Raw genomic sequence first — 18,757 nt, 5'->3', positions numbered from 1 at the left:
GATAGTCATCGGAGAGTTTGTGTCTATTCATATTGCAACAATCAATGATCTCACCACTGCCATGTCAGTGTTTAAATAGCATTAAGTTAATGCTTGGTGTGTGCACAATGTGTGGGAGTTTTGTTAGTGCTGACTTTGTAGTTAACTCTGTAAAGAAGTGACATAAAAGCACTTGGACTTTACTTCTCATGGCCATTGTGTGGTTTTGTGTGTGTAGACTGCATATGTAGAGGTTTAAAAGCAATGAGCATGAAATGACACTGTATGGATAAGCAATGTTTGCAGGAATTCAAAAAGCTGGAGTTTAGAAATTTTAAAAAAGCAAGAATATTGACAATATTAATGATAAAACATATTAGATTTCTTATGAATTCCTAACGTCTGACAAACAGAACAAACAAACCATACACAGAGGACAGTTACAGTATTGACTGACTCCTCTACCCTTCCCACCTTTGAACTCTTGTCTATTAACACAAAACTGGCAGTGCAGCCCTATACTGTTGTTTAAGCACAGACTGTAGTAGGAGAGCTTACCGACAACCCCGCCTGCCTTTAAAGAGTCAGAAGTCCACTGGTCTTGCTGTTTGGCAAAGTGTTGAGATAAAAAATTTCACTGGCTGACTAATTGTACCCTTTTCTCAGCAGCACTAAGCAAATTTTGCATTGCAACTTGGGGTGTCCCAGTTACATGTGGCTAGTGACATGATCCAAACCCAACCCCATGATCACAGAACTCAACCCATGACTTTACCAGCTGAGCCACTCAGAAGGTCCAATGAAAGTGCCCCTTTTAAAACTGAGTTAATAAAATAAGATAAAATAAAATAAGACATTTGTATTTTTGTAAGATAAAAATGAGTTTATGTTTCCAGAAAAGGCTATATGAAGTCAATATTAATGTCCTTGAGCAGGAGCCATCCAATTTGTTGTAATCAGATTAATCACTTTTAAGGTAGTCCACATTACTATGCTAATAACATACGTTACAGTCAACTTTGTAAAAAACATTTATTCAATGAGCACCAGTAAAGCATACAAACATATTTTCACTTAATTACCATTATATTATTCATCCTTACAAATTGTCAAGATAGGAGAGTATTTTACTGTATGTGTTATTAAAAAATCATGAGATTAAGAAGAGCTTCAACTGAAAAATATATATTTTTAGAAACATTTACAGTCTTAATCATTTTACAGTCCAATAATGTAGTTACATATTGCTGAATTTAATTTTTAAATTAAAATTACTTTGGGATTCTAAATCAAGAAAAAAATGTGCCTTTTGAATAGACTGAAAAATGATAATTAACAGTGTTAAATCACCTTCTACTGAAAAAAGGTGTTTCTTTAGAAAAAGGCACTTCACCACTGTTATGTACAAAGATAGTAACATTATGTCTTAAACCTTGGAAAATACTTTATTAAACTATGTGTCATCTCTTTTCATTAGATTATGTGCTGTTACAGTATAAATAAAACCTTGAATTTAACTTAAATAGAAAGTGAAAAAACATTGTTTGCAACAGATGTTACTAAAGTGGACATTTTCAAATACAGAAAAACTCCTTAATGGGAACTTAACAAGAAATACAGTGCACCCAGATTACCTTATCACATTAAAGGTGAAGCACTAAGACATTTTATAATTTTCATTCTTTTTTAGTACAATTTGCTTTTGGTCTTCTGTACCACAATTGCTCTTTTTACAATCAAAACACATTCAAGAATTTATAAAAGACGTTAATATCACAGGAAGCTACTTATCGAATAACAATTGCATTTCAGAATTGGCAAAGGGAAATTATGGGCATGGTTCTAAAACTTTGCCTGTCTTGATAAGGTCAGTAGGGACAAACAAACAAAAAAATAATGTAGTTTTCTTAGAGCTATAGCTTGTTTCAGTACTTGCAATTAAGACCTGTTTCTCTTCCTTTTACACACAACTGAAGTATTGCTTACTGAGGTATCTGTTCTTTGGCATTGTTTCAGAACATGTGTTGGCTGAACAATGTCATCAGAAAGCAACTTATATATATTTACATCTTTCAAAAGTTACACGTATGAAAAAAATACAGTGTCAACTTTTCTTCCGATAAAACCTTGTGCCTTGTTTTCTCACAGGCTCATCGTGGCACTCATTTTCGCCTCTGATTCTGCACGTAACTGTTCTCGATGCATAGCACGATAAAGTTGTTAGAACAGCTGCGTGTGTGTTGGTCCAGGAGTCTGCCACTATGCAGCAGGGATGCCTGGCCTGTGACTGCCATGTCTCCTGCTCGCCATGCTTCACAGTAATTGGATGTCAAGCGGATCCCAATTGGACTGGAGCCATGCCATACCATTTTCTGAGGCCTGCATTTAGACATAGAACCATTCAGATTAGAAAAGTGACATACTGTGTAAAACCATCACTATATACAATATATCAGGTGTATTCTGATCATAAAACATTGCATCTTAGTGGAGTCCCGCCTCTTCTTTGCTAAGAAAGATGATTTTTTTCCATGGGTAAGGCAGGGAATTGACTGGGGGTTGATGCATTTCAGTGTGTCACAACCGAGCAAGGGTAGAGTCCATCACCACAGACTTGAAGTCCACTGAATGAAACCAGTGTTCCTCCATAAATCAGATTTATTAGTTCCTCTAAATTATTCAAACCTGGAAAAGTGCCTATCCAGTAAGTTCAGGGTCATGGTGGGATCACACAAAATACACACAGAGATCAATTAAAGATCCAAATTAACCTATTAGGTATGTCTTGGTTGGGAAGTGGAAGAACACTGTAACACCTGGTGAAAACCCTCATGATCATGGGTAGAACATGCAAATTCCATGTTGGGTATTGAAAGTATTGACCTTGATTGTATTTTGACACATTTTGACAGACATACATATTATTTTCCTCTTTGATACATACAACAGCATATAAAATATCAATATGTTTAAAGTTAGGAGCAAAAAATTAAATTAAAATAAAAACCATAAAAATCTTCATTGGTAAAATATCCACCTCCTTAGCATCAATACATCAATGCTTAGCCTCTACCAGCTACCATCCGAATTTGCACAAAATGTTGATTGGAATCCACCTGTGTGTAATTAAAGTGGTTAACCATTTGAGTTTGTAACGCTAAAGGGGAACTGCAGTCCCAATTTCTCAGACCGGTTATTAAATCTCGGTTACAAACTGAATTCATTGAAGGAGTAGAAACATTTTACAAATTTTGAATGAAGCACAAAATTGTGAACTTTGTGAAAGTGCTGTAAGTTGCCATGTTGACGCAGTAGTCACTGTAATGACTAAAGTGATGCGATGTACGAGAGAATGTAAGTACAGTTTGTGAAACAGACATTTTACAGCAGAAAGTTTCCAATGTGATTTGCATTCATAACTAACAAGTAAATTCCATTCATCAGCAAAACCGTCTTGAAGTCAAGAACAATATTTTTATTGGATTAAAAGAGATATATTCATAAGCCTGTTTGTTTACAATGTAATATGGCCGGTTCATGTCACCGGAAGTTTTGTTTCCTCATTCTAAATCACAGAACATGGTGCTGCGCATAACTGGAAATTTAATCTATTTTGTAGTGTAATTTGGAGGTTTTATTAGTTCCTGTGTATATTTTACTTTTATTATGGTTTGAAATGCACTCATCAATGCTGATTCTTTCTAACCCAGATATATAAAATAGCATTGCAGTTTCCATTTAAATACACCTTTATTTGTGATTTCCCACCATTGGACATTGCATACAAAGCAAAACTGAAGACTGAAGGATTTTCTACAACAACTTAAGAACAGAGTTATGGATAGACATAAATCAGGCAAGGGATATAAAAAGATTTCAGAGTAACTGAGTATCCTACAGAGCACTGATGAATCAATTACTGTATCAGGAACTGGAGGACACATGGAACTACTCAGACTCTTCGCAAAAAGGTACAGTATGTAGAAATGTCTGAAATAATGTGATAAAATTTGGGTCTGATGAGACAAAAATTGAGTTATTTGGCTTTAATGCAAGCATTATTTCTGGCAGAAGAGGAGCACTGCAAAAAATCTGGGACTGAGATTCATATTTCAACAGAACAATGATGCCAAACACAAAGCAACCCTTGTTGGCTTCCAAACCAAGTGAAAGTCCTTGAGTGGCCATTCAAAGTCCAGACTTCAATCCCATAGAAAATCTGTGGCAGGAACTAAGGATTGCTGTAAACTACTGTACCTCTCTCCCAGTAACCTGCTACAGCTGGACCAATTTTGCCTGGAAGAGTGGGCAAGAATTAAACCCGCAAGACATGAAAAGCTGCAAAAGACTTGAGTCTGTAATTGTTGCAAAAGGGGAGCTACTAAATATAAAATGCTAATTAAAAGGTGATACTCGTCCAAGCTGAATTTTTTTTGTTTTCTACTTTTCATAAAATGTTCTTTTAAAATAAGAAAATGGTTATGTCCCATCACAATCTTAAGTATTTTTTGTTAATCATACACAAACCCTGGTCAATTTGAGGTTGTAACACAGCAAAATGTGGTAGAGGTCCAAGGGGGGTCAATACTTTCTACGCTCATTGTACAGTATATGCCATGCAGGCACACACAACCGTTGTAATCCACCCCATAGCCTGTGATATTTATATTATATATAATCAGCTGTCACACAAACATATAGCAGCCATATCACTCTGTAATTCACAACTGGCAACCCACTGAAGCAAAGCAGGTGTGAGCCTGGCTGGTTGCTGCTGGAAGAGGTGTTAGTGGGGCCAGCAGGGGGCCCTCACCCTGTGGTCTATGTGGGTCCTAATGCACCAGTATAGTGATGGGGACACTATATTGTAAACAGGCGCCGTCCTTTGGATGAGACGTAAAAAAACCAAGGTCCTGACTCTCTGTGGTCATTAAAAATCCCAGGGCATTTCTCGAAAAGAGTAGAGGTGTAACCCTGGTATCCTGGCTAAATTTCCCATTGGCCCTTACCAATCATGGCCTCCTAATAATCCCCATCTATGAATTGGCTTAATTACTCCGCTCTCCTCCCCATTGATAGCTGATGTGTGGTGAGCATTCTGGCGCACTATGGCTGCCGTCGCATCATCCAGGTGAGTGCTGCACATTGGTGGTGGTGGAGGGGAGTCCCCATTACTTGTAAAGCGCTTTGAGTGGAGTGTCCAGAAAAGCTCTATATAAGTGTAAGCAATTAAGCAATCATATAGTTCTTAAATGTTATATTATTCAAAGCCCACTTCCAACAAGCACAAAATACATGACACCAGAGGTGCAAAGGGAAAAGGTTCAAATTCCTAAGTAATGTTCTGGTGCATGGTGTTCAACAAAACCCAATGAAAAGATTTTGAAACTTTTCAATGAATTAAACAAAAAAAGATTACATATAATTAAAAAGAGATTACATATTAATTCCAAAGAAAAAAAAAACAAGCAAATGCTATGTGATATCTACTGTATATAATAATCATCAGCATAATTGGAAAGCATAGACAGAACAGAAAATTATTGGAAATTAACGTGCTGCAACTAAGATTTATGGTATTAGATAAGTTACATATCTCAAAACACAGACCAGATATTTTTATTGACATATGTGCTGCTTGAGACATGTTCACGTTGAAGCATCATTAAACAACTCCAAGTGTTTGTGAGTTACTGTCAGATTACCCAAGATCCAACAATATATAAACAGAAATGTGGATTTTAAACCCACAATTGCCAGTTTCATATCAATGAATCATTTTCTATAATAAACAAAATGCTATATTTAACATACTAACATATAAATAGACATAAACACTGTACTAGGGTGTGCACTGGCTGCCAATAGGAAAGTCCTGCCAAGTAGGCTTGGAGAGAGACCTCTGTGAGCCTCAATCACAGGTTCCTCATTTGTGGGCAGAAGATTCCATCCTTTGGGGCTTCATAATGTGGATGAAAACTATGATTTCACATAAACCGCTTTTATTTTTCATTGTTTTCTTTCCACATCTATAAGTATAATTATTTAATTGGTTTCTAAGTCTGGGTTTAGTGCTTCCTCTCTGAGGGCCTCCGTCTCATTAAGGGTGACAAGTGCAAGCAGTGGTAACAAGGTTGACACGTCCACGGAGAAGAGCCCGGGCACAGAAGCAGGCAAAGTCGATATACGTTTTAAAGTTCTTTTTGTGTTTGGTTTATTATTTTAGAACACATTTAAGATTCCGTGAAGAAAAATTGTAAAAATAATAGTCGGATACTGAAATTCAGTTATTATCCCCCACACACACCTCTAGCGGGTGAAAACAAAAACTTGCAAGATAAAAGCAGCAATATAAGTAAAATAACTAAAATATTCTAAATAAGTTCGTTTTAAAAAAACAATATAAATTCATTTAAAAAATGTTTATTTTTCTCAAGGATAATCAAGACAATGTCTGATGGCTGCAATACATAGAAGGCACTGTAATTCAAGTTACAGATAAGATAATGTGGCTGTACCAATGGATATTTGTGATGCTTTGGGGCTTTGCAGTTATAAACCTGTGATGGCATTTTATGGTTTTTCACATTTTTATAAGTACAACTGGTGCAGATTCTGTCTAGGTCTAGGTTTTACTGACGGATTATGAAGAGTAACAGTAGCCAGAGTTGTTGTTCCTTAGCGGTCTATAGCACTGACCTATAAAACAAATAACAGAAAACAGGAAACAACTTGTGGAAACTTACCAAGATGGGTCTGTCATTACATTCCTCCCATCAAAAGAGTAGATTGGTATTTGTGGATCAAACTGGCCCCCATTACCAGAAAATATAGACATCCAGTTGTTGAAAAGTACGTCTCCCTGTTGAGAACCATGTTACAAAGATTACAAGAAAGCCACAAAAAAACTGGCCAGTGTTCTCTTTGCTCTCAGAGTTTTACAGAAATTACTGGACCAGCATATCATTATAAAAACTGTAAAAGGAAATCTGCTATAATTTGCCTTCAATATGTCACAGATGTCTAAATGCAAAGGAAGCAAGGCAATTAAATAAGATACCAGTAGGAAACAAACTGCATGATCCTTTAAATTACAGATTATCACTCAGATATGTCTGAGATGGAAACTCCTTTTGGGTTCTTTTTCATTTTGTCTTTGATCTAGATGACTAAATTGAACCAATTATCTGAATTAAGAGTAAAATCACCTGTTTTTAGGTATTGAAATTACCAGTAAAATCTACACATCTTTGGCCATCTCTTCTATAATATGCTAACATGCTATCCTAGTGATATTATTAAGAAGTTTGCTTTATACTGTATATACATTTTTGCCACTGAAGTAAATTTATGTATTTAAATGTATTAATCTATTTAGTTGACAAATACTACTAAGAAACCAAGGGTCCTCATTTTTGCTGCAATCAACACAATCTTAAGATGGAAATTGTGCTAGAAGACTTACTTGTAAGGTTTCATACAAACTAAAAAAGTCTGTAAGAGACATTGCTCTACCATTCAATTATGTATTTCTGATTACTTTCATTAGTCCTGAATAACTGTGTGCTACTGCCTATATGGCTACAGCACAGTAACTATCCTGCCCCTACCCTCAGGTTGACAATGGGCATGCTGAAGCGGTCCGCCTTCTTCACAACAGTGGCTAGATCCTGAAGGTGGGAGGAGAGGAAGGCTCTGTATGTGGCCATCAGGCCCATGGCCCGAGCCTGCTGGAAACACTGGAAGTCAGCTCCTCGGATCCCATGCATGTCCCCCGAAAATGGAGCATTCAGAGCCACCAGGTGCAGCTGGAATACAGCACAGTGAAGTCAAATACAGACGCTCCAAAAAGAGTCATGGCTGAGACAATTAAACTAGCAACCAGGAAAAATACAGAAAAATACAGTACCCTCCAGATTTATTCATATAACCATATAATGGACAAACTCAAATGAGAAACCGCTTTGGTTAAAAGGAGCAAGTAAAGATTTATGCTACAATGAGAAGTAGAAAGAACATTGAACATTATCTGCTAAGTCTTCTTTAGGTGCGAGGGAGAGAGAGGAAGGTAGCAGCAATATATCCTCTCCCCTAGATCTCCCTGTACAGTGATCCCTGCTATTACGCCAATTTCCAAAACGTGAATTGGCTCATACGCGATTGTTAAATAGGGAAAACATGTCTGTAAAATGCAAACCTCGCGTTGGCCTATATGCGATTTCACCCCCGACATGTTTATGTTTTGCATCGTGGAGTAACATAACTTAACGTCACGGTCCACAGAGGTATACACATGATGCTCAGTTGTCCCATGTGCTTTGTTTTGGTGATAGTTGGGAGGTGTCCCTCAATTTTCATGCTATTTTCACTAAATCGTCTGCATTGCTGTAAATATGAGTGGACAACGTGACAAGAATGTGTCTAAGAAGTGTGTTGGTGATAAAGTTTCAGGTGGTGAACTTAACTTTTTTTCAAGCTAAAGTCCTTAATTTACTGTATTATTTCTTTATTTATTATGAATTTCACATGTATTTAAACTAAGATTTTTATTGGGATAATTATTAAATTTGGTAAAGCTTTGGTTAGGCATTTTGGTTAGGTTTTGAGTGGTCTGCCCCTAACTATATTTTCCCCACAAGCCCTGTTATTTTTATTGCGTGATTTTCCATAACACGAGGTTTTACAGGAACGCATCTTTCGCATTATAGCAGAGACACCTGTACTTTCATTTCTCAGTTCTGCTGCACTTTATATCATTGCTACTTTTTTCCCTGCTCTCTGCTGAATATACATTATTCTATTGTATTGTCCATTTTAAGAATTTTAAAGCTACGGGTATAGTGGCACACTGTTGGACAAATAGGACAAATGTATATCTTCTCACTATAGACAAAACAGGTTAACTGTAAATCCACATTTGGAGATCTGAAGTGGGCATCTTCAGGATACAGAGTGTCAAAAACGACCATTTAAAGTCGCCTGCATGAACGTGGCACTGAGATTTAGGTTGCAAGGAAAAAGCCCCTTCTGAGGGCAAACCACAGAAAGAGGCAACTCAAGCATGCCAAACCCCATCTGAATTACAACATGTAGTTCATTCAACAGTACATCCAGACTACCTATAAATAAACATATTCAGATACTGTATATGAAATCTGACATGAGAGAAGTGCTGAAATAATGTTTTATTTCTACAATTCAAAATGTAATTTTGTGGAAATTCAATACTAGCACCATATTATAACCATTTTAGATCAAGGATTAAAATACAAGACAAAGCCATCAAACAAATCTCACTTACCCCTGGGGTTGTGTGAATTGTGTGAGGAAGTAAACTGTAACCTGGTAGAAAACTCTGTAGCTCCTGAAGAAAGATCAATTTTATATTTAAAAAAGGATTGTGCAGCAAGACAGTAATTCTAACAATGTCATGGGATTATTTAACAAATTTAAAAATTACTCTAAAGCAATTTTGCATTATTATTATTATCATTATTATTACAACTTTTTTCTGTGCAACACATTTTGCCCAGTAGTGGAAATAAGATAGACAGTAGCCCTGGCCACTGCATCACTAGGTATTATTGAGCTACAGATGCTTGACTTACCAACCCTGAGGAAACATGAGAGGAAGGGCTGTCAGCTGGGATTGGAATCAGTTCTCCAAGCTGAGTGGAAAAAATATTTAGAAAAAATCTATATCTTAATCACCACTGCTGAACTAAGTCCTGGTAGAGCTATAATTTAGAAATACATTTTGAACTTAAAAAGGTTTTCATATTTATGGACTAAACGAAAATATTCTGAAGATCTGATTTACAACAAATGTAATAGTTAAAAAAGAAACAAATACTTCATAGCACAGGTGTTACCTGGATTTTTCTCCATCCTTCTCTTACGCGGATGTACACCTCACTCTTGTCAGCAATGTATGCCATTGTGCCCTCTGCTGTACGGTATGTCTCCTTCAACAGTGTTTCAAGACTTCTATAGGTGGTCACCTGTAAAGTCAAAAGAGTTACAATTTAGAAGAGTGCTTGAAGAACAAAACACTATAAAAAACGGCCTCCCACTCTCTATCTTTCAGACAATGCTCATTTCCATCTCAGGGACTCTGCAGGGACTGTTGAGAAATGATCTCGGCAATCTAGTTTCTGAGTCCATTCACAGACCTGACTAGCTAAAAAACTTTCACCTTTTTCAAAACATCTGAGTAATCTCTGAAACTCTAATCCCTGATCTGCTGTTGTCAATTACAACCGCACAGTCAGAACACATAATGCACATAACTGTAGAAGAATGATGGGAAGGTAGGGGATGTGGCCATTTGAAGTCACATGAACTGTACGTCTGTTTTTTTCACTAAAGTAGATCTCAGTCATGGGCACCTGTATTTCAGTTAAACTGGACCATCTTGTTGATGCCTGCTTTACAGAGCAGAGGAGGAGAGTGAAAATATTGCATTACAAGACACTGTTTTTTGGAAATACAATGAAATTCTGAAATGAACAGGGTAATCTATGATGCACTTTTAGATGGAGTTCTTCTATGTACAATTAGTGTCTTTGAAGATCAGAGGTATAGACATTATCAACTCTTTTGCATGTAACCTTTAGCAGCAGAGGAGCAGCAGTAAGCAGTTTTTCACTTCCTGTCCCAAGCAGCTCCTACTTACTGGGTTTCCAATTCCAGGGGGCCCAGGCAGCCCAGGGGGTCCAGGTGGGCCAGGGATAGAAACAGCTGAAACAACACAACCAGCTATATGTTTCAGAAATAGACTCTGGATAGCAGATGAAGTCATATTCATGCATCAGAAAAATATCCTAAATGAAGTTGTAATGCAGTTTGTAGCAATTTCATATTATGCCTTCCTGCGTGTGTTCTCTGCAACAGACTGCTGCTGTTTCTGTCTACATCAGACAGGTTGCTTCCAGTTTTATTTTATAATGAATCATAAAAGATCATAAAACAGAGACAGACAAATGTATTCCATCAGAGAACATATCATTTGCTGTCAGGGTGTGGAAATTAAATCCTTAGCATCAGACTCAGAGTTCCTTACCAGAGCCGTATAGAGCAGGAGGCCCAGGAGGCCCTGGAGGCCCCGCGGGACCCTGAGGTCCTGGTCTCCCAAACCCAGGGGGTCCCGGCTGGCCTGGCATTCCAGGAAGCCCCTGGGGCCCAATAATAGACTCTCCCTTGGGTCCCTGAAACACAACATGTTGTCTTTGTGAAAAAATGATTAAAAACAATTGTGCAAATTGTAGGTCCTTTAAGAACATAAGTACAAGTACCAAAGTATCACCTACCATAGAAAAAATTACAAAAATTACTCATTACATGCATATTAAGTTTAAAAGAACTCCACTGAATTGCAAAACATTAAAAGTACCTAATCCATGTCAAAATAGATTATATTTGACAATAACGGAAAACAATTCTCTAGTTTACTAAAAACAGAAACAAAATAAATGCAGTGCAAAATAATTGGAAAAATATGTCAGATTTTCTTTAAATACATTGTCAGTTTGGGATGTCATGTAACCATCGGCTGGGATCTTTCAGTTGTGTCTTTAGTATAGCATGGGAAAACACTCAGGAGGCCAGCTTAGTGTTCCCTTTGCCTACTTGGAAATGTAGTTTCCACTTTGGCACAGGACTGAGGAAACTACAGACTTTAGCAGACAGGGGGAAGTGGGAAGAGGTTTCTCAAAACTCTTGGCCCAAATATATCCTCTCTATAATCCTGTCTCACCTTCTGTCACTATATACAGTATGTCTAATGCATACATTTTAGATCTAACTCCCTGCTTTGCTAATGCTTCAGTAACAGAAAAGGAAAATCCTTTTTTTGGAGAAGTTTTCATTCAGGTGCTTGTTCAGGAAAAGAAAATGCTACTCACCACCAGACCAGACCTCCCAGGAAGGCCAGGGGGTCCAGGAATACCAGCTTCTCCCTTTTCGCCTTTTTCTCCTTTGTACCCAATGTCCCCTTTGTCACCCTGAGGACAGACAGTGTGTTCCATCGCATCACAATTGCAGCAGTCCAACAGAACAAAAAACTAAGTATTTAATTCTCACTGGATTTCTACTGTTAGTTTTAGTGGATAATAAGTACTTTTTGCATGTTTATATCAGCATATACCTATATTCAACTGGCAAGAATATAAAGAGTCAAAAATACAAATAAACTATATTAGGATAGACCTGAGTAATTTTATGGCTGTGAGAAGTAATGAATGAAGAAAATGCAGTGAACTTTCCTGGTAATGCACAATGAAAAGGGCTCGTCTACTGGAAAACCCATAGGCTCTTTCAAAATGAGGACAACACACCAAAGAGTAACAAAAGAGAAAGACCTACCACAAATCCTTTGGGAAGCCATGGACCTGTGTAAAGATTGGATATTTTAAAAACTTAAAGATTGTATTGAGAGATAATCAAAGATAAAACAAACAAAAATGACAAGCTGGGATGTTTAACAAGTTAAGAAAACTCCTGATTTAGATATAAATCAACTACAAATTAGTCAAACAACAAATTTCCATTCAAGGAAAAATGAGAACAACAAGAACAAGACAGTTTTCTTATGCAGGAGCAGCAACACTCTGCTTTTATAAAAATACATCAAGATAAACAACTGAACAAAGTTTCCAAGTCATAAATCAACTAAATAATTCAGTCTAAACCATAAAGCCTAAGAAATATGGGAAATGTAAAAGTTCAGGTAAGCAACTTAAAAAAATAAAACCAAACACAAACATGAAGGTGTAACAGGGAGTAACCCAACAGAGAAAAGAAAGCCAGCATTTCAGACTGATGTTTTGTCAGTGAAGTTCCTGTCAGGAGGATGTCAAACAAGGCTGTAAGTGGTGTGGGTGAGCCCAAAACCAAATAGTATGAGACAGGACCAAAACATATGCACCAGGGAAGCAGGTGTTTGGTTATAGGATGTCTTTCTCAGTAGGGTTCTTTATCAGGATAAATTCTGGCCAGTTTAGTTTTAAACATATGGAGTGGGTCTAAAACTTTAAATTGTAATTAACCTATAGTAATGGATGTCTTGATCTGAGAATGTAATATTGAGATCCTCTTCTTAGACAGCTCCCACAAAAGATAAACATGAAGAATATAAGGTGTGCATGTACAGTAGTTATATATTTTAGAAATAGCTCCTTTCAAAAATGGGACAAAGTCTCACATAAAATTCTAGAGCATCTTTGTTTTTTTCAGTAAAAATTAAATAGAAGCCTGATAAAGGGTAGGAGGGACTTTTTCAGACTAAAATGATTGTGAAAAGACAGAATTTAAGGTGGGAGAGAACTGGGATAAAATTGTTTTGTAGAAGCCGTATGGGCCAGGGGCCTTCCCACATTACATTGGTTTAATCACAACTTGTAACCTCAAACACAGAGGCTCGTCAAGGCTGCTTTTTAAGTCAGTAGTAATGGAGGGGGCTTTTAAAATATAAAAACTGCATCTAACAAATAGATATTGACAGTGGATCCTGAGGTGTATAAGTTATAAGTATAAGTGGAATTGCTCATTAATGTGACTGGGATTTCAGATTTGATGGCACAGCTGGCCTCTGAGAGGTGCTACTCATTCCATTAAGGGAGAATGAATTAAAATCACCCCCCATAATAAGGTGATGCATACAGTGCTGAGAAAACGTTTGTGAACCCCAAAGATAAATATGGAAATTTCATAGTTTTACCATGATTCCCTTCTTGAATCAAAACCACTCATCCAATAGGGTTTTTATCATAATTTATTTTATGTTTCTTGAAATAAAATGATATATGAGTTGAAGAAACAATTACTAATTAAAGGGAACTGCAGCTCTATTTTTATATTTTGGGATTAGAAAGAAGCATTGATCAGTGAATTTTAATTGGAATAAAAGTAAAATGTACACAGTAACTTGCAAAACCTCCAATTTAAATCACAAAATAGAAAAAATTTCCAGGTATGCGCAGAGCCATGTTCTGCTATTCAGAATGAGGCAACAAAACTTCTGGTGGTGTGTTGTGGCCCTATGAAATTGCAATCAAGCAGGCTTATAAATACATCTCTTTTAATCCAATAGAAATATTCCTTTTGATTTCAACATGGTTTTGCCAACAAGTACTACTCACTTGTTAACTCTGCATGCAGATCACGTTGGAACATTTCTGAGGTGAAATGTCTGCTGCACAACCTGTATTTATACACTCTTACATCACATTACATTAGTCTTTACGGAGACTAGTGAGGAGGAAGGGCCGAATCACGTCACAATTGGTGGGAACTTGAATGCGAGTTTGCGACAACATGGCGACTTACAGTACTTTCACAAAGTTCTAAAATTGTAATTTTTTTCTATATTTATTTATTTTTAGTTTGTTTGCATGCTTTACAATGGCCTAGTCAAGATCTGTACCTAAACCTCGTTAAAAGTTGTGGCAACACTCAAATGTTGAGCTGAAGGAGCTCAAAACCTGATGTGAGAGGCTAGTCAATGGCTATAGGAAAAAGTTGCTCAAAGGGGTACCACCAATTACTGAATCTAAATCTAATCTTATCTTTCATTACTTCTTATAGTATATTTCAATTGAAAAACTGCTCATATTTCAATATCCATGCAATTTCTAATTGCTTTATCCAGTACCATCCAACTGCAGTACAATAAGACAGGACTCAAGTCCATTGCATGGCACACACAGACAAACATACACGTACTAACACCAGGGGCAATTTTCCCAGAATCCAATTAACCTACCAGTATGTCTTTGGACTGTGGGATGAAACTGAAGCAGTAAGAGGAAACCCACAGAAACGGGGAGACCATACAAACAGATAGAATCCCCGGTCCAGAATTGAACCCAGGGCCCCAGAGCTGTGAGGAAGCAATGCTAACCGCTTTACCACCACATATCAATATGTTGTGAAACACATATTTTTAAATGGGAATGTTAATGAATATTTTTAATAAAAAACTGACTGTTCAAGGACAGCATGATGGAGCAGTGGTTAGTCTCTGTAAGGTTCTTCTTTCCGGTAGTAAAGTTTCAACCAAAAAGTCCAAGGAGCTTGGTTTCAATAAGAAAAGCACACATACGCTCAGTTAAATCCATTGATCTCTAAAGGAGCAGCAAAGAGTCCACCTACATTACTGTGCTTGACACAAATATAGGGTTTTACTGGGCAACAGACACTAAATATACACAGCATGGTACCTGCAATTCCTGGTTTCCCAGGGAAGCCAACTTCTCCCTTATCCCCTTTAGGTCCCTGAAATCCCGAAGAACCTCTCCGTCTGCTGTTTCCTCCTACAAAAGAGAAAAAAACAGATAAAAATAGATTCCATAAGCATGTCAGACAGCACAGAAACACTGTGATGTTTATAAGAAAGGTATGTAGCAGTTTCCTCCACAAAATGTTTCTTATTAAGACCTCCTTTGTGCTTCTTAAAGAGCTACTATACTCTGAGAACACATTCGATTTGGTGTTGCACCATAGATTTTGATTTTTACCTATTAGTCAACTAGTAACTGACCTAGACCAAAGATTAATGGTATGACATATACAAAAGCAAGTTTGTTTCCTTGGATTACACATTCATAAAGTGTTATTTGCTCCCGAACAAAAGTGTCACCACAGCTAAGATATTTACCAATAAAACTGTGTATTAGCATAATAGCCAGTACCAATAAGTCCTGTTCTGTGCTTATTTGTTTTTTAAATTTTTTATGATTTCTCATTGCCTCAATATTGTATGTTTCATATAATGTAACCTAAGAGAAATGTTCTGGTTCAGAATCACTTACCTTGAGCTGAAGTGTCCTCCTGATTTGCATTCATCTGTACACAATAAGTGGAAAAGAATAGATCAAGAATGACAGCAATGATATAACATCTACATATTTTGGGGGGAATGTCAGTCTTTTAAAGGCATTCATATAAAACATGTACTAATGTAGTGTGAATAATAATTTCTTGTGTTTGTAAAGCGCATTCCATTATTTTATGTAATAAAATGCTTCACAATCAGTATTTTCTTACTCACAGTACATTATGACTCATGTGTGTTTCAACTGAATTTTTCTTAAAAATGCTCTCATGTATTATCCTCTATTGTTAAGTCAAAAATTATTATTTTTTAGCATCTCCTTTACAAGATATGAAGGCTGTGTGAAAGGAGATGTCAGAGAGTTCAAGACCCAAAGCACACAGGCCCAACTTATACAACAAGAGCAAGCGCTATAGAGCCTGACCTATCAAAATATAAATATTTCAGAAATTGAATAGCTTACATAAAACATCAAATGTAATGTGCACAAGCCTTTTTAAAGATATTGGTGTACAGTCACCTATATTACCTAATACATGTAAATTGTATTTTTCAAATATTTGAAATAACAACAAAATTTAATTAAATGGAAAATGTGAAATGTATGTAAAACATCAATGCAAATATGCTATTCACAGAGTGGCCCCCCCGAAAAAGAGATAGGATAACAATCTATGAGACAACAGTGACTGTAAAATCTAACATGACAACAGTCATCCAAGTAGTGTTAGACAAAGTGTGGACTGTTTTGGGCTGAACAGAGACGTAGAGCTCCTTTCCAGATCCACGCTGGCTTTTTTTTTAGGTTTAGTTAATGTCTTTTTACAGAACGTCTTCACCACCAATATTTAGGAGTCTTTGAATGTAGTCACTGGTTTATATTAACTAAAAAATGACTTGCATTGGATCTCTTTTTCTGGGGTCACCCTGTTTGTATCTTGTTAGTCTTTAACACAATGATATGTAATAAAAAAGACCAAGACCATATACAGTACAGTATCAGTCACGGCAGCATTCTAGCTTGCTGATTCCCCTTCAGTTTTAACTTTCACCCGTCATGCTTCATGCTTGCTGAGGTTTTTCCTCAGCCTTGTTTGAGTTAAGGACCATTCAAGCAACAAGCACATTTTGCCTTTCCATCAGAGCACCAGCATGTAGTAAGCTTAAATGTTCAGATTTGGGACAAAAAAAATCAGAAATAAAGTAATCTCTAAGTTTATAAACTTGAATACTACATTCAAATAATAAATCCAGTATAAGTTTATTACCATGCATAATACTATATACTATATTATAATAACTATTACAACTATTACATTCATTTTAACAAGTTGGGAGCAAGAAGTATGAAAAGATTAACCATATCAGATGATATTATGTTTGCTGGCTACATGCAGTGGTGCTTTGGATTGAAACAAAAAAAGTCAAAGTAGCAGGAACACAGAAAACCAGTGGGTGAGAGAAAGGGTATCAGGAAGAGCTGGCAGCCTTCCTTAACGGGTGATCTGGTATGCAAACTCAAATGGACCACACCAAGGCACTTTGTTAAGCTGTAAAGTGTTTTGGAACACTTACTGGTGTTTTGCAGTGAGGTCTGGGAGGCACCGGAAAAACTGTCTTTAAAATTTAGAGGGAAATTATTCTGAGAACAATCGTTTAAAAAAAACAACTAAAAACAACTTTACAAATACAGTAGTAATGAGGAAAACGAATGTGGGAAGTTGTTGCGATATGATAAAAAGCTTAGAACTTACTCCTTTGAGGCCCAAAACTGCTCCAGGAGGTCCTGGGGGGCCAGGAGGTCCAGGGGGGCCCTGTGAACACACAATATTAGAAATACAGTTCCTAGACCCTGATAGTTTTACATGGAATGGGGAGAAATCCTTCAGAACAAAGACCACAGACTTGGGGCGACTGCAACCCCTTCTACTGCAGGTGAACAGCAAACATCTATACTGTACATACCTCTGGTTTTACTGCAGCACAGATACTGGAGTTGCCCACCTAAATTAGCATTAGGTAATCCTATTAGTGCAAATTATGGACTGTGAAACTATTGCCTAATGCAGTATTCTAATGTTCAGAAAGCAATAAAAACATTTAGGTGCTTTATGTATACCTGTACTCAAGGTCACAAAATGATCTTCATCCGCTACACTTGGGGTGAATTAAAAGTGGAAAATTTTAGAACCCAGCACACTGTGTGTGTGACAGTGTATGAAATCCAGAACTTATATGAACAGAACGGGTTCTGGGTGTTTGCAATTTGTGAATCAGAATGTTTGCACTTACTGGGATTGTGCTTACACTGTTATTAAAACTCTGCTGATTGGTGGAAAATTTGTTTTCTTTTAAATTAATGTTACTGTATATAATCAGCTTTACTGCTTGTTTTTATACTTAATTATTTAAAATTTTCAGAACATAAAGAAAACTGGAAATGCATGGTAGTTTAGATTTTTGTGTGACCAAAATTTTAATTTTTGCAAATTAAGCCCATCTGTAAGTTAAAGATATTGCTTTTGATTTGGCACAAAATGTTGTATTTTATAGCTTAATTAAATGTAAGCCAGGCAGTATCTGGAGCTATTAGTAGTTAATGAAACTGCCAGTTGCAAAGGTTGGGCCACAAGACACACAAATGCACACAAACACATACAGTAAAAAGCAGGTTTATTTTCATAGTAGGTCTGGTCTGTTGTCTGTGTGGCAAAGCTACAGTAGTTGAACACTGCAGTATGAGCTTGAGGTTTTAATCAATGCAGAAATAACTGCTTTATAAAATTCATTTAAAAGGATTTTATTTAAAAGCATTCAACGCACAGAATCAGAATTTGAAAACCTGGTAAAACATCACTGTGAATTTTATACAGGCATGTAACCTTCATCTTAACATTCATGTAAAGATGTTTAATGGGAAATTCATCAGTTTTTGCATGCCATATT

General features: G+C 36.7%; 1 protein-coding gene across 5 annotated transcripts in view; it reads right to left on the bottom strand.

Moving 5' to 3' along the window:
- Nucleotides 1–997: 997 nt before the first annotated feature.
- LOC148657297 (collagen alpha-1(XV) chain-like) overlaps nt 998–18,757 on the bottom strand; it is a 116,405-nt gene continuing 98,645 nt past the window's right edge. For 4 of the 5 annotated variants that reach the window (XM_088643380.1, XM_088643379.1, XM_088643376.1 and 1 more), the window contains 14 exons: nt 17,566–17,625; nt 17,387–17,428; nt 15,789–15,822; nt 15,198–15,290; nt 12,343–12,368; nt 11,883–11,981; nt 11,042–11,186; nt 10,655–10,719; nt 9,852–9,980; nt 9,588–9,647; nt 9,281–9,343; nt 7,590–7,787; nt 6,726–6,841; nt 998–2,358 (listed from right to left, as the gene is read on the bottom strand). In XM_088643380.1, coding sequence (XP_088499506.1) covers nt 2,142–2,358; nt 6,726–6,841; nt 7,590–7,787; nt 9,281–9,343; nt 9,588–9,647; nt 9,852–9,980; nt 10,655–10,719; nt 11,042–11,186; nt 11,883–11,981; nt 12,343–12,368; nt 15,198–15,290; nt 15,789–15,822; nt 17,387–17,428; nt 17,566–17,625 — 1,347 coding nt within the window. In that variant the 3' untranslated portion in view covers nt 998–2,141. The remainder of the gene's footprint in view (nt 2,359–6,725; nt 6,842–7,589; nt 7,788–9,280; nt 9,344–9,587; nt 9,648–9,851; nt 9,981–10,654; nt 10,720–11,041; nt 11,187–11,882; nt 11,982–12,342; nt 12,369–15,197; nt 15,291–15,788; nt 15,823–17,386; nt 17,429–17,565; nt 17,626–18,757) is intronic. The other variant, XM_088643378.1, reaches the window with a different exon arrangement.

Source organism: Lepisosteus platostomus, chromosome 8, assembly GCF_059453375.1.
Source record: "Lepisosteus platostomus isolate fLepPlt1 chromosome 8, fLepPlt1.hap1, whole genome shotgun sequence".
Lineage (NCBI taxonomy): Eukaryota > Metazoa > Chordata > Actinopteri > Semionotiformes > Lepisosteidae > Lepisosteus > Lepisosteus platostomus.
Note: the sequence above shows the minus strand (reverse complement) of the source record. Positions and strands in the feature narration are given on the sequence as shown.